General features: G+C 38.1%; 1 protein-coding gene across 3 annotated transcripts in view; it reads right to left on the bottom strand.

Moving 5' to 3' along the window:
- KIF16B (kinesin family member 16B) overlaps positions 1–13,735 on the bottom strand; it is a 220,564-nt gene that overhangs the window by 106,257 nt on the left and 100,572 nt on the right. Inside the window, exons 25-26 of one of the 3 annotated variants that reach the window (XM_064446735.1) lie at positions 12,110–12,204; positions 180–927 (exon numbers count right to left, since the gene is read on the bottom strand). The exons of 1 other annotated variant lie outside the window; for it this stretch is intronic. In XM_064446735.1, the coding sequence (XP_064302805.1) occupies positions 912–927; positions 12,110–12,204 (111 nt within the window). In that variant the 3' untranslated portion in view covers positions 180–911. Of the gene's footprint in view, positions 1–179; positions 928–12,109; positions 12,205–13,735 lie in introns of those variants that run through there. One more of the 3 variants, XM_064446736.1, reaches the window with a different exon arrangement.

Below are 13,735 nucleotides of genomic sequence, written 5' to 3'. Positions count from 1 at the left end.
ATGGTGCTTTAAAGAAACTTCTGGGTTTGCAAAGTCATGTCTTCAAAGTTCAACACATTAATTAATCTTCATCAATGCGTGTAGCTGTACGCTTCTACGGGAGAACTTATCTTGGGCCGCATACCTCCGGGACACAGGGCTCTACCCGCCCTGGGGACAATGATGCACAGACATCAATATGATGGATACAAAATGTCCGTTTATTTGGCTGCGTCACACGCTTATATAGCTCTTGCGGTTCCTGTTCCTGCCACTCCTATGGGGAGGAGTCTATCTTTCCGTCACATCCCGTAATCTTCCGGTCGCCGATCCCTGTCTATTCCCCTACAAATGCGTGGCTCAAATTGCACTTCTCAAAAAGAAGGTAAAAAAGGACTATTCTGGTCCTCTCTGTGGGGTTTATTTTCCTTTCAAAAATGATTTGGGATTTGATTCATTACCTTCCCACTAGGATTTCTAGTCAGGTTAAGGAAGTGTCCCTGCAACAGTACAAGGTTGGCCATGCAGCAGACACCATATTCACAGTGGCTGTGTACAGCCTTGCCCCACTCCACACCACTTTCCTGCTGATGCATGTTGGCCATCAGGCAACTTTGTACGCTGAGAAGTCCCAATACCATTTAAGCAACAGAAGTAGGTTCAGAAAGGAGAATTCACCGTAGCAGGTAACAGCTCTTCCCAAAAAGATCTGTTTGTTGCACACAAGCTCATGTCAGTGACATCTGACAGCGTTTATGAAACATCCCCATCTCATGTGGCCAACTGATGCCATAAATTTCAGTCACCCTTACCTTTGAGAAATGCTAATATTGAAAACTCAAAAAGAAGCAATAATATCTAGTGCTGACTGATGGATGCCTTTCTGACTACTCAAAATCACTGGCAGATCTCAGGGTCTTAAGGAACAGCTGTCACAGAGAAATACACCTGCAAATAAACACACAGCATGCCTCTAAGTTTGATTTGTTACAGATATAAAGCAGCAACTCTCACAACAAACTGGACTAATTACAAGAAGTTAGCTAGCCTTCTGCGTCATTTAAAATAAAGCCAGAGAAAATGCAGTGCAAGTATGCAGATGGCAAGCCTAAAAGGAACTACTTGGTCCCTCCTCCAACAGTAACAGTGATTGATAGTCATATAGATTATATATACATTTTCACTTATGTCTAGTCTTATAGACATTATAGAACTAGCTGCTTTATCACAGGATTAAAACCTAGCTGTAAGACTCAAAATTTGTCATTTTCCTCCCACTATCACTGCTGCCACTCAATAAAGCTTAAAATGACATATAACTGATTCAATGTAATAAACTTAAGATATGTTTTCAGGAGCTTGCTTGACAAAGGATTTTGAATCTTCAGGACAGTAACTATGGGGACCAGAAAAATCACTGTTACTCTCAGTTTCTTGAGCAATACACCATTTAATACTACTCTTGAGGTCCTAGAGTCATGGTGGTGGAAGAGACTAGATAAATTTGTTTCCAAGTATAATAAAATTTCTTGATCAAGCACTTGAAGGTAAATGTTTAGAAAGCAAGACCTATGTATATATCATGTACACATGGAAAACAGACACACTCGACTCAAGTGTCATGGTACCAAAGCCAACATCATTATTCAGGGCAGGGCAGGGCAGAAAACAGGGATGTGCTTAATTATTGCAAGTATTGGGGTTTGGATTACATGTCAGTAATTTCACAATTACCGTCTGTCAGATGCTTTCTGGAAGGCTATAATATTTCTGTCCCCAACAAGCACTGCATCACTGAGTCTGTCTACAAGTGATGCTGCTCCACCTACACAAGTTTTAGTAATCCAAGGAAACAAGGGAGGGCTAAAAGACCACATTAATTTTTTTTTTTTTTTTTACAGCATCCGTACAACGAGTTATAGCATATGTACCTGAAGGCTGTCAATCAGAATGGAAATTATACTACTCTACATACATAAATAAAACCCTGCATGCATACAGTAGTTTGCAATTACTTTAACAATACTGGTACTAATTGGGCTCAACTTAAAAGTAAAGGTATTCTTATTTAGTCTCTGATTTTAAAATAAAATTGGAGTTAGAATTGAGTTTACAGTGAGTAATGTAAGGATTTAAAATACTGCTTAAGTGTTGCTGTAATTTTTTTCCAAAGAAAGACATAACAAGACTAGGACATGCAGCGTTCAAATGCAATTTGAAAGAAATTTAAAGTATTTCATAGAGTGTACACTGTATTTTCTAACAGCCTCAGAGTGCCCCAACTGCCAACAGCACGGGACAACACAAGTCATTAAATTATCATTGATACCCAGTAGTAGCTAGAACTAAGTATGATAGAAAATAATAGACTCAATACATAAGAAACTGGCCAAACAGAACTGCAGCTTTGATTATTTTTGTCATTCACAGCATCATTACTGTTTATAGATAACCATGAATTAACTGAATGTTTTAACACTGGCTCCTGAAGTTTGGCACCCATGAAAAGCGTGCTTTTTCATCTCACTTGCACTCACATCACCAACATTCCCATAACGAATTTTGTTTTTCATACGTGGACAGACAGCTTGCCCTCTGCACTATTATTTCTGGCTTTGGTTCTGAAATACGCCCTACAGTAAACTGGGTAACATCATCCACTTTCAGTCTTCTCCTCTTGACATATTTAACTCTACACCTACAGCTCAACATACTTCCTGAGAGCCACTGCTTCTTTATTTTTATTTTCATATTAAACCACAAGAGATTGTATTTTATTGATTTCTGTCATGCAGGGATGCCTAATAAATTTTACTGCTTGGGCTTTCTTCCTTTGGGCTCTGTAGTGGGATAGACGATTCTCTCTTGTAAGACGGAGCCTCCTATATGCTTTGTGTTGCAGAGGGAGATGGTAAAAGATCCTTCCAGATTTTTTTAAAATGTATTTACTTTACAGTAGTCAAGAAAATATTCTGAGAGACTTACAGGAAGATCTCACTGTGAATACAAAACTGAATGCTTTTAGTGTAGTTTCTAAATGAGATTCTATCAGCTACACAGGTCCGAGAAATTTGTTTTCTTCCTTTCTTCTAATGCCAACCCATTTTTAATTAAGAAACATAATATTATTTTCACCTATTGAATCTGAAAGCTCATTAGCAGGAACATGATAAACTAATATTTATAAAAGACCCTTAGATAAAAAGTGTCTCTTACAGATTGTAACAATGCTAATCATAAGGTTGGTTTTGGTGGTTTTTTTTTTTGTTTTGAGGTTTGTTTTTTTTTTAAAGCAAATTCATCATTTAACCAACCTTACTTATATTGAAAAGGGGAATATTTACAAGAGAACGCTGAAATTACAAATAGTGGCTCCCAATGTTTCACTAGTAATTGGCCTCTCTTGGATGGACCCTGGACCTGACTTGACACCTCACCTTGACAGCTGATCCCTGGCTGTCCACTGGAGCAGTTACTCTCACCGTCCTGGCCCTGCTCAGGTAATGCTGGACTGTGCCCTGGCCACTGAAGTACCCTCTGCAAGCTGTGGTGCAGCAACCTTCAGCTTCTGGCTTATCTTCCCTTGTGCAACAGTCCCTGGCAGCTGTGTAGGATCCTCCAGTGGGATGATCAGGGCAGGAGACTTGCCTCAGATACTCTGAAATGCCATGTGAAGGCACTGATCTCTTTACAGTGAGCACAAATGGGGCCTACAGAGACAAGGAACTGTGCTTCAATTTCACCTTTTTGCCCCAACAACTGTTGTCAAATAGAGAGGCAGAAAACTGTTTTTCATGAGCTTTTCTTTCTTGCAGATGTCAGTCTTACCTGAATGAGGCCTCCATCAGTTAAGCCACCTATATCTCAATCCTGTTTAGATAAGTAGTCACTCTTTTGCCCAATACATAAATGCCAAAATCAACAGCTAAATATTCTTACTGAACTGCAAAATCTGCAACCTGTATTTTCCTATTCATTCTCCCAGTGGTTCCAAATGAACAGAGTAGGGCAACCCTGTAATAATATCCTGCTCAAAAGCTGCCACATGAAGGTCAAAAACTTGGTATAATCCTCCAGATTAGGCAGTGAATGAAGTTTACCTTAACAGATTCCCTTGTGCAGTTTTTCAGCAATACCATCTACATACGTAAGGGGGGGGGAGGGTAGGTGGGGGGAAGAACCAACAGGCAGCACAGCTGGAACTAGAGTCTTTGTTACTATCTACACTGTTTGTTCAAAATTAACCTGAGTATTTCCACAAAAACTAGAGATATATCTCAGTCATTGTGTCCTAAATCAACTGAAACCAAAGGATTCTACTTGAAAACTCTACTTAATCTAGCAGCATATCCCTGACCAGCGCAGTGAGAACAAGCTGTTCTTCACAAAACCCTTGGAAGAGATCGAGGCTGTCAATAACAGCTAATGATTAATGGAGCACAAGTCTTAAAGTCCTCCAAAGCAAGGCAATCATTAAAAAAAGAATGAAACAACTAAAACTCCAATCTTCCCCTCTGCCTTTCACCAAGCAGGAAGAAAATGAAGACACAGGGTTGCAGCCTAAGGCATTCCTCAAGCCTTCAGATAGTCAGAAGCAGCTAAGAAACAGCTGAATCCCAGCAATCACCTAAACTTCAAGTCACATTGTCCAGGAATTTTTCTTCTCAGAGGCATTCCACTCTTGCAGAGAGCTGTTATCCATCTGAAAATATTTTACCAATAAAGCAACATGAATATTTTGATAACATGCAAATTCAATAGATAATTGAGTGGAGCCTTGAAAATCCGATTATCAAATAATCAAAGCAATTATTCTGTCAAATGATTAATGAATTATGAAATTAAGAACTCACCCCACTCCAAATGATTCTTTTTTCAATTTCTACCTTACTAATGTGCAAGACTTTTGCACAGCGCAATCAATGAAACCTGGCATTTGATGTCTGCCTGCAAGTTAATCTTGTCTCGTGCTGAATTTGTCAGAAGACCTATAAAGCTAATGGTATTTTCCCAGAGAACAATTTGGAAACTCACAGGTTTCATTAGCTGCTCAGGACAGACCAAAAATAAAACAGGTCTCACTATTGACCAAAACATAGGAGGGAAGAAGTACAAGGAAGGAAGAAAGAAACTGTATTTCTGCAGAATTGCCCGTACCAAACCAAGAAAACTTTACTGCACAAATCTAGTCCACAAAACAACAACCATCACAAATTAATCCCAAAGCCGGGCTTTCACAATCCTCTTACACATTCAGATTCAGTTTTAGTATATGAAATTCACACACTGAATACATCTTCCCACTACAAATAGATTGGGAATTAAGTATTATGCTGGAAGCAAATACGCCAGGGGGTTTGCTATGTCTCAGATGCTCCAGTCCTGGTTAGCAAGTATGAATTCAGAGGGACCATGTGGAATAAACACACTTCCTTATAATCAAACTTGCACTGAGCTACATGATATGTTTAGCAGTGATGTTTTCCACACATTACTTATGGGAACAAATTCTCCTGTTCATTTGTAGACTGATGTACTGAGCAGAGTCCTAAAATTTCTTTTAAAAATATCAGCAGCCAAAAGTCTCATGCTGCAGAAGGAAAGGCCAGATGAAGCATTTAGGGGTCTACCTCTTAAATCACTTCTGTAGCTAATGGCAAACTAAAGCTGATATAGAAGTACTATGTATAGAAACCTACAGGCTTTCAGAATGCTCTGAATAAAATATAATTAGGAATAGGAGCTGGAAACACATATGTGACAAAATATGCTTCCTCTGTGTGTACTTCCTGGCTGTTATAGGTGACAAGAATATGAATGTCAAAATTATCTATACCACAATTACTATATTTTGTACTGAATAAAGGTGAAGGCTATAATCACATACTTGTATTATAAGGTTTACACACAGATATGGATTCTAAAAATTACTATATTTTTCTTTCAATATTTATGGAAACATACATTACTAAGGCTAACATTGTTCCAGGTTAGAAAGCAAAAATTAAGGTCTGCCTTTAGTTTAGGATTTATATTTCAAATACTATTTTCTAAATGCTATTCTATATACTTACAAGTCTCCCAGAGGTATTATTTTAATACACATCATGGCATTTACTATTTACAAGCACATCAATGTTGCAAATAAATTTTATTTTAATCTTTGCCCAAATGTACAGTTTCTGGTAAAAAAGCTTTTAGACTGTTTATGCATTCTTGGTGTTTGTTCTAAGGTTGTCATACTAAAGTTGTTACTCCTAGTATGTTTTTCCATTATATAAAAACAAAACTACAGTACATATTCATGATTATCTAAAAGAAATACAAATAAATCCAAATTTGCTAGTTAATCGAGAAACACTCTTCCAGTCCAGGCAGAATACATCAAACTTTTTTCTTCACTGGATCAAATTTTCAAATACGGAAATAAATTTTAAAATATTGTTTAGACTATGCTCACTAAGGGCCACGGAGTTCCTAGAGGCTAAAAAGAACTTGAATTAAGAGTCCATATACAGACAAACTTAAGCATTCTAAATGCTGGGCCATCTTGTCTAGACTGCACTTTTCCTAGAAAGGTTGGACAAGATGAACCCTGAGGTCCCTTCCAACCTGTGATTCTGTGATAAAATAATGAAATAGCATTTGTAGGAAGATTTGTACCATCATGTTCACTCCTATATGCTACACCCTGCTCTCTTTCATCCATGTAACCCGTGAGATAAATTGCTTCTTGGTTTCAAGAGTTTCTAAACATCAATCTCGCCAATCACTGAACTTGTGAACAGATTAGGACTTTGGTCACCGCAGTATCAAGACTTGAGGGTAAGCACTGGAGGTTTCAGAACAAACTCATTTTAAATACTGTCTTAAACATTTTTAGTTACAGTTATTTACAGCTATTGTGCTTCACACTACTTACAACTGAACGTTAGAAGCATCCAAACATCCAGAACGCTGCATTCTGTGTGAGCATACTCCCTAAATATCTTATACATTAATTAAATATAGTTACTGATGCCAGTAAATGAGAAAATCCAATGGTAAAACCAGCAGAGCGTCAGGCTGGCCAGCCCTGATGCAACAAGCTTTCAACTTCTGCTGCCAAAGCAGCTCCTTAGCTCCAGGAGCTCACTAGTTACATGGCAACTGGCTTGCCAGCCCTGCAAGCCAAGTACCTCAAAGTTATTGCTTCCTCATCCTTTTCCCCTTCAAAGTAATCCCAGGAGATGAACACAAATTTTATATTTAATGAAACACTACAGCTGCACAGTTACAAACCAGAATCCGAGCAGCCAGACAGCCCAGATCCCAGCCAAAATGCTGCCCTAAATGCTCTGCTTAAGTCTGCCGCTTTAGCACTCTACTCCTGGTTTAATTTCACTATTTGTATTGTTCCTCAGGAGGGAGAACTCCGCATTTCTGATAAGACTTTTAAAAATGTTTAATAATTACATAAATACATAGATATTGCCTAATTATCCTTGAAACTATCCAGGTGGGGGTGGAGGGAAGGGATAAAAATCCCTAAACCCACACCAACCATGCCTCAGAAGTTAGTAAAAAATTGCATTTCTGACAGCGATCCTGTGAAGAATCTCTTCCCGAATCCAAGGATGCTCTCTCCCAAAGTTCATGCTTCACCACTAAGTCATCCCTTCAGCATTATCCATATCAGCATTTTGTGTTGAAGATTTCTTCCACGTATTACTTATAAAGTGCACCAGATGTATGGACCACTTAAAGAGAAAACAGAGATCCTTCCCTGGCAGTCACCCAAGAGGAGTATGGAGGCAAAAGGAAAGGACAGCAAGATTAGTCAGTGGTAGTTAAATGAGCAGTTTATGCCTCTTCATTCATCATTACAGAGCTGAATTACTCCTAAACAATAAGTGGTACTAGAAAAAAGTCTAAAAAGAAATTAAGAAAGGATCTGCTGTCTGATAAATATGTTTGCTATTAAGATATAAAAGTTTGGTGGTTGCGGGCAGTATGGATGGATGGAATGGGAACTGGCCTCCCTAAGATACATTTCTTTTAACTCCTCTCTGAGATACAGAACACTTCCAGTAAAAAAAAGAGACAGACAGACTACTTTGAGTTTGGAAAAAATCTGAATTTTTTTTTTTTAAAATAAACCTGCAACAATTGTTCTGAATTCAATATATATTCAAAAGCATTCACATACTATTTCTGAAAGACTTGAGAGAGACTTTCTGCCCTGAGTTTCATGCATTCTTGCAGGTATGTGAAGCAAAGAGCAGCCTGTTAACACATGACAAAGCCTTGAGTTCCCTCAAACAGAATGATACTCTGTCAAACAAAGATTTCTGATAAGCAGAGGATATTATCTTCAGAAATTAGAAGGAATATATGACTCTCATCAACACTGCCGATGAGAGTCTTTCCTCCAGAACATGACACACAAAAAAAAGAAACCAGACAGCGTTATTTCCTAACAGTTATAAAATACAATCTTTACTGTCCAATACTTCATGTACCTGAAAAACCCTGTCATCCAAGCAATAGCCTCTAATCCTAACCTGCAAGATTCATGATATCGATGTGTACTGCAATATATTGTGCACGCTACTCCCTTCCACAGTGGGAATAGCAGGTGGGGTAGAGGCAGATCACTGGGTAACTTTGGCTTGAAGGCTCAAGTTTACATAGACGTTCCTGCTGTTTCAGATATGGGTATTATGCATCCATTCAGACATGTACAATGACAAAAACCAGACCAGCGGAAGGGGAAGCTGGCTCAATTATGACCTAAAATTCTTCAATAATTATAAACAGTCCTTTTGTGCTTTAGACTGTGAAAGATAAAAATATATATTTATATACAGAACCCATATATCAAACACAAATACACATATTATTAGAAATTGATAGCTTTAGCACTCCTGCAGAAATCTTGCCTACACACATATGCCCTTATCTCCATTAACGAATCTATAAGTGCAAGCATACCTTTGACCTTCTCTTTGGCAGCTCTCTATGGATCTACTAATATTTTAAGTCTATTAGTAATAAAAATGCCTCAATAGTAAGTGCTTCCCTTAACACTATGTAGAGATTTTTTACACAGATGGAAAGAGATTTCAAGAAGATTGACAGGCAACTCCATAAGTAGAGCCTACAGTGAAAGCCCCACAAAACCTGGCCCAGATACCTGGATGCAAGTAGGAATTAAGGACATCCACATGGATGAGGGACTTCATAAACTTTGGATTCTGGTAGGGAAAGACAAATAGACAACTGTTCTTCTGTTCTCTTTTGAAAGAGGGAAGAGACAAGGAAGTGGCAAGAAGAGGAGAGCACTGGCCATCACAACAATGCATCACTCAAACTTGCTGAACTAACAGAGATGGAAAAGCGAGTTTTCTCTCACAGCAAGATGGGGATCAAGAAGGGAAGGTTTTCTGCAGAAACCAGCACCCTGGTAATATTTCAAAAGCATGAACTGATAGGAAAAGATGAAGGAGAAAAAAAAAAAGACAATCTTACTTTGAAAGTTTTCACTTCCTTATTGAAGAGCCCATTGGCTCCCATTTCTGACTAATGACAAACAAAAAAGTACCTTCATTACAGACTACTGCAACTGAAAGCCAAGTATGGTCTTAATTAAAATTCCAAAAATAATACGAGAGTCATTAACAATCTATCAGCGTAAGAAAGCTGAAGTTGGGAAAATTAAAATCATACAGACATTAGAAAGAAAAAAAAGACACTTAAAATGCTGGTACTTATCTGCCTCTGGCACAATCTCACCCTGCCACAGCTGCTTCAGTCTTTCAAAATTTGCATGTGACATTTCAGTTAGATATCCAGTTGTCAGCAGCCACTTAATTACATTAGAAGAAATGTGCAGGTATATAAAATATATGGCATATTGTAAGACTGGAAGACAGACAGTTTCTGCTTCTGAAAATGATACTTTTTTTTTAAACCTTCCCAATAAATCAGTTTGTCAATACTCATTTGGTAATTCAGTGGTAGCAACACAAAATGCAAGATCGGCCAATTATTAAAATACTGATGTAGTAACTCAGAGCTGAGCAACTAATGAGCTGTGAAGTTCACTTCTAAAGGCAGGACACTCATATATTAAACACGTCTACAGTATTTTCGCTGTTCATTATAAATATTAATTTAGAGTTGGAAGGTGAACTATGCAAAATAAAATTCAACTCCGATGGATTCTGATAACATTGCTTTTAAAGACCCGAGTTTCTTTGGATGAATATACAGTAACTAAGGACACAACTTTGCCAACTTTTGTATTAAAATGCATTTAAGCATCATGGTGAATCCCAAATCAGGTCAATGACAGGTGAGCAGAAGCAGACAGATGATTTTCAAGTCACCAAACTGAAATCCTACTCATGTTGCAAAATTAATCCAAAATTACCATAAATTAAGGGTATTTTAAATAAAGATAAAAAATATGGGAAGCCATCGATCATTCACATATGTAACATTGATAATGAAATTCCTTCAAAGAAAACAAACATCAAATCTTTACTGCAGCGCACACTATTATGTGTTTCATAGATCACAATGGGCTCTTCCCCTCTGATAAATAAGGACACAGTAGTTTGCAGAAATGCTGACAAGGAGAAGAAACCAACTGCTTATTAGCTAGGTTTCTTCTGCCCACAGACTTGCCATTTCCTTGTGGTACCCTAAGTCTCAAAGCAGGAGTGGACACAACACAACAGCCTGTACTATGTAGAACAGAGAGGACAACATCAGTGCTGCAAGGGTTTCCAAAACAAGTACTTAAGTGACAGCACCTATTTAAAAGCAGTAGCTGACATGATCAAATGCTTGTATCACTTCCTCTGACCTTTAATGTGTTTTCTATTTAGCAAAGATACACGTACTTGAACCTCACTGATAATTTATTGAAGGATGTTGTGAAGTGGAGGCTTGATAAAGGCTGGAAGAAGACAGTACTAAAGCTATACGTCGATTGTTTCAGGAAGTAATATGACTAAACATTTCTTTAAATTATATTAGAAGCCAAAACACATTACTACGCTTATCCAAAGAATATCATATTTGTCATGGTTTCAGCTGGGATAGAGTTAATTTTCTTCACTCTAGCTGGTATAGTGCTGTGCTTTGAAATTAGCATGGAAAAAAAAAACCTATTGAGATAACACAGAGATGTTTAGGCTGTTGCTGGGTAGCGCTTATACTAGTCAAGGACATGTCTAGCCTCCCATGCTCTGCTGAGTGCACAAGAAGCTGGGAGGGGAGGGGGCACAGCTAAGAGAGCGGATTCAAACTGACCAAAGGGATATTCCATATCATGTAACGTCATGCCCAGTATGCTACCTGGGAGGGGCTGGCCAGGGGAGGGAGGGAGCAATCGCGGCTCGGGGACGGGCAGCATCGGTCGGCGGGTGGTGAGCGGTTGTATCGTTCGTGTTTCTGCGGGTTTTTTTTCCTGTTTTCCCTTTCCTTCCTTTTCCCTTTTATTATATTAAAATTATTGTCATTATTATCATAATCATTTATCATCATCATTTTATTGTAATCATTAAACTGTGCTTATCTCAACCCACAAGTGCTTTTGCTCGTCCGATTCTCTTCCCCATCCCACAGGGGTGGGGAGGGGTGAGCAAGCGGCTGCGTGGTGTTCAGTTGCCAGCTGAGGCTGAACCACGACAATATTTTAGGGAAAACTGAACTGACAAACTTGGTATTTGCCCCAATTCACAAAAAGTTTTGAGAAGGGAACAGATAACTTAATAAAACATACTATAATGCATTTCCTATGTGGAAATTAGAAATTTATTCATCTGCGTAATTAAACCAATAATTCCGTTGACGTACTAGATGTGAATCTCAGTAAGTTTAACTACGACACAGACATATGGCAACACAGAATGTCAATATGAAACAAAACGGCACATTAAACTACACAATATATCAACCTTGCAAACATGACTGCAGAGGGAAGAAGCTAAAAAAAAACCCAAACAACAAAAAAGGCAGCGAAAGAAAATTGCCTATAAGATACCTATAAAGTGAGTGGTGTAAAGAACAGAAAATACAGATAAAATCCACAGGAAAAATATTAATCACGAGCTATTAATTACAATAAAAACAACTTCACCTGGGAAGACTCCAAGATGAAGAAAGTACCTTTGCTCTAGAGGCTGGGATTTTTTTCTCCGTTGTATGCTCTTGGATGCTGGACTTCATTTCAACCTAGTAATACCACTCCTATGTTCTAATGGTTCTTCAAAACAACCAAACAAAAAAAAAAACAACAAAACCCACCCCTCCCACCCGTAACACCAGAAAAGCCCAAATTTGTACAGAGAGTCACAAATGCTTGTTGCAAAAAAGTTACATTAATATGCTGCAGCACACAGGACATTTTAATAATGGCTTTAAGAACATCATGTTCCTCCTGAACCTGATTATTATGTACTACAAAGATGTTGCTCTCCCTCTGATGTAATTGTACAAGCCAAATTGAATTGTACTGTCAGGACCAATAACAGCCTCTGAAAAAGGCCAAACGCATTTCCTAAATGAGGAAGACCAGCCTGCAGAGGGATTCAGGTGGCCCTTTTCTGTTTCAACTGAATGACTACCTAGCTGCTTTTTCAACACTTAGATGCAATTAAGATACTATTGTCAACAGACTATAACTCTAATATCTGAGACAAAATGGCAATTCATTCAAATCAAAAATATGATACTGCTGTTCATTCACAAGTAATATTTTTAAAGTATTTGTGAAAAGAGAGCATTTCAATTTTCCATTCAAAATTAATTTTTACCTCTTAAAATTTTCTGACAATCAGAAAAGATGACCTGATTTACTCTTTTCTCTCTTTTTTTTTAGGCTTTTTGTTAGATATTTGGTGTGTGGCAGCTTCAATTTCTGGTATTCATACTGCTTTGGAATGGGTCTTAAGTCCCAGAACCTCCACAAAACACAGATCTACATATTTTGCTCTTTAAAACTCAAGGTCTTTCCATGCTCAATTGGTTTTTAGCTTATAGAATACATCAACGAAGAGCAAGAAAGCATTTGCACACTCTTGCATCTCTCACCTTCTTGAATAAATTAATGTTTTTTAATATATTGCCTATGAATATATGGCCCAGGCTTCTTTACTTGTGCTAACTCTCAAATCAGGATCACTTTGATTGTTTGAATGATTTCTGTCTTCTAATATCCAAGGGAATAAGTAGAAAGGAAACAAAAATGATAATAATTATAAACCTGATGTAGAAACCAAGAACTGTAGTTCTACAAATGCTCACTCCAATGAACTAAAGCTGTCAGGCACAGCTTCTCATATCCTGAATGCCCAATTCCTCTGAGGTGGTCAGAAGGTTCAATTTTCCATTTTGCAGAAACCTGAAAGCCACTATGACAAAACAGTATCTGTAGAACAGTGGTCTTCTTTTAAATGAGGAGTTATCAGGATGACATGATCTGACTGCAAGTATCTTGCAGTGAACAAAACAGCAACCTCCAGGGAACGCTGCCAGTCAGCAGTGAAGGGAATTAATGGCTAGAGGCAATACATGGAGTTGCAGTTTCACGGTAGCAACAGCATGCAACAATCCACCCTGCACCTCCCGGACTCGGAGATTTAAGTTTGCCAGTCTTACTAGAATCATACAGCTGAGAAGAATATTGGTTTTGAGTAAACATATTTCAAAAAAACCCTTATTTTCAAGTCTCTACCCTCCACCGTTTTCTATAACAGAAGTTTTA

Source organism: Phalacrocorax carbo, chromosome 3, assembly GCF_963921805.1.
Source record: "Phalacrocorax carbo chromosome 3, bPhaCar2.1, whole genome shotgun sequence".
NCBI classification, from domain to species: Eukaryota; Metazoa; Chordata; class Aves; order Suliformes; family Phalacrocoracidae; genus Phalacrocorax; species Phalacrocorax carbo.
Note: the sequence above shows the minus strand (reverse complement) of the source record. Positions and strands in the feature narration are given on the sequence as shown.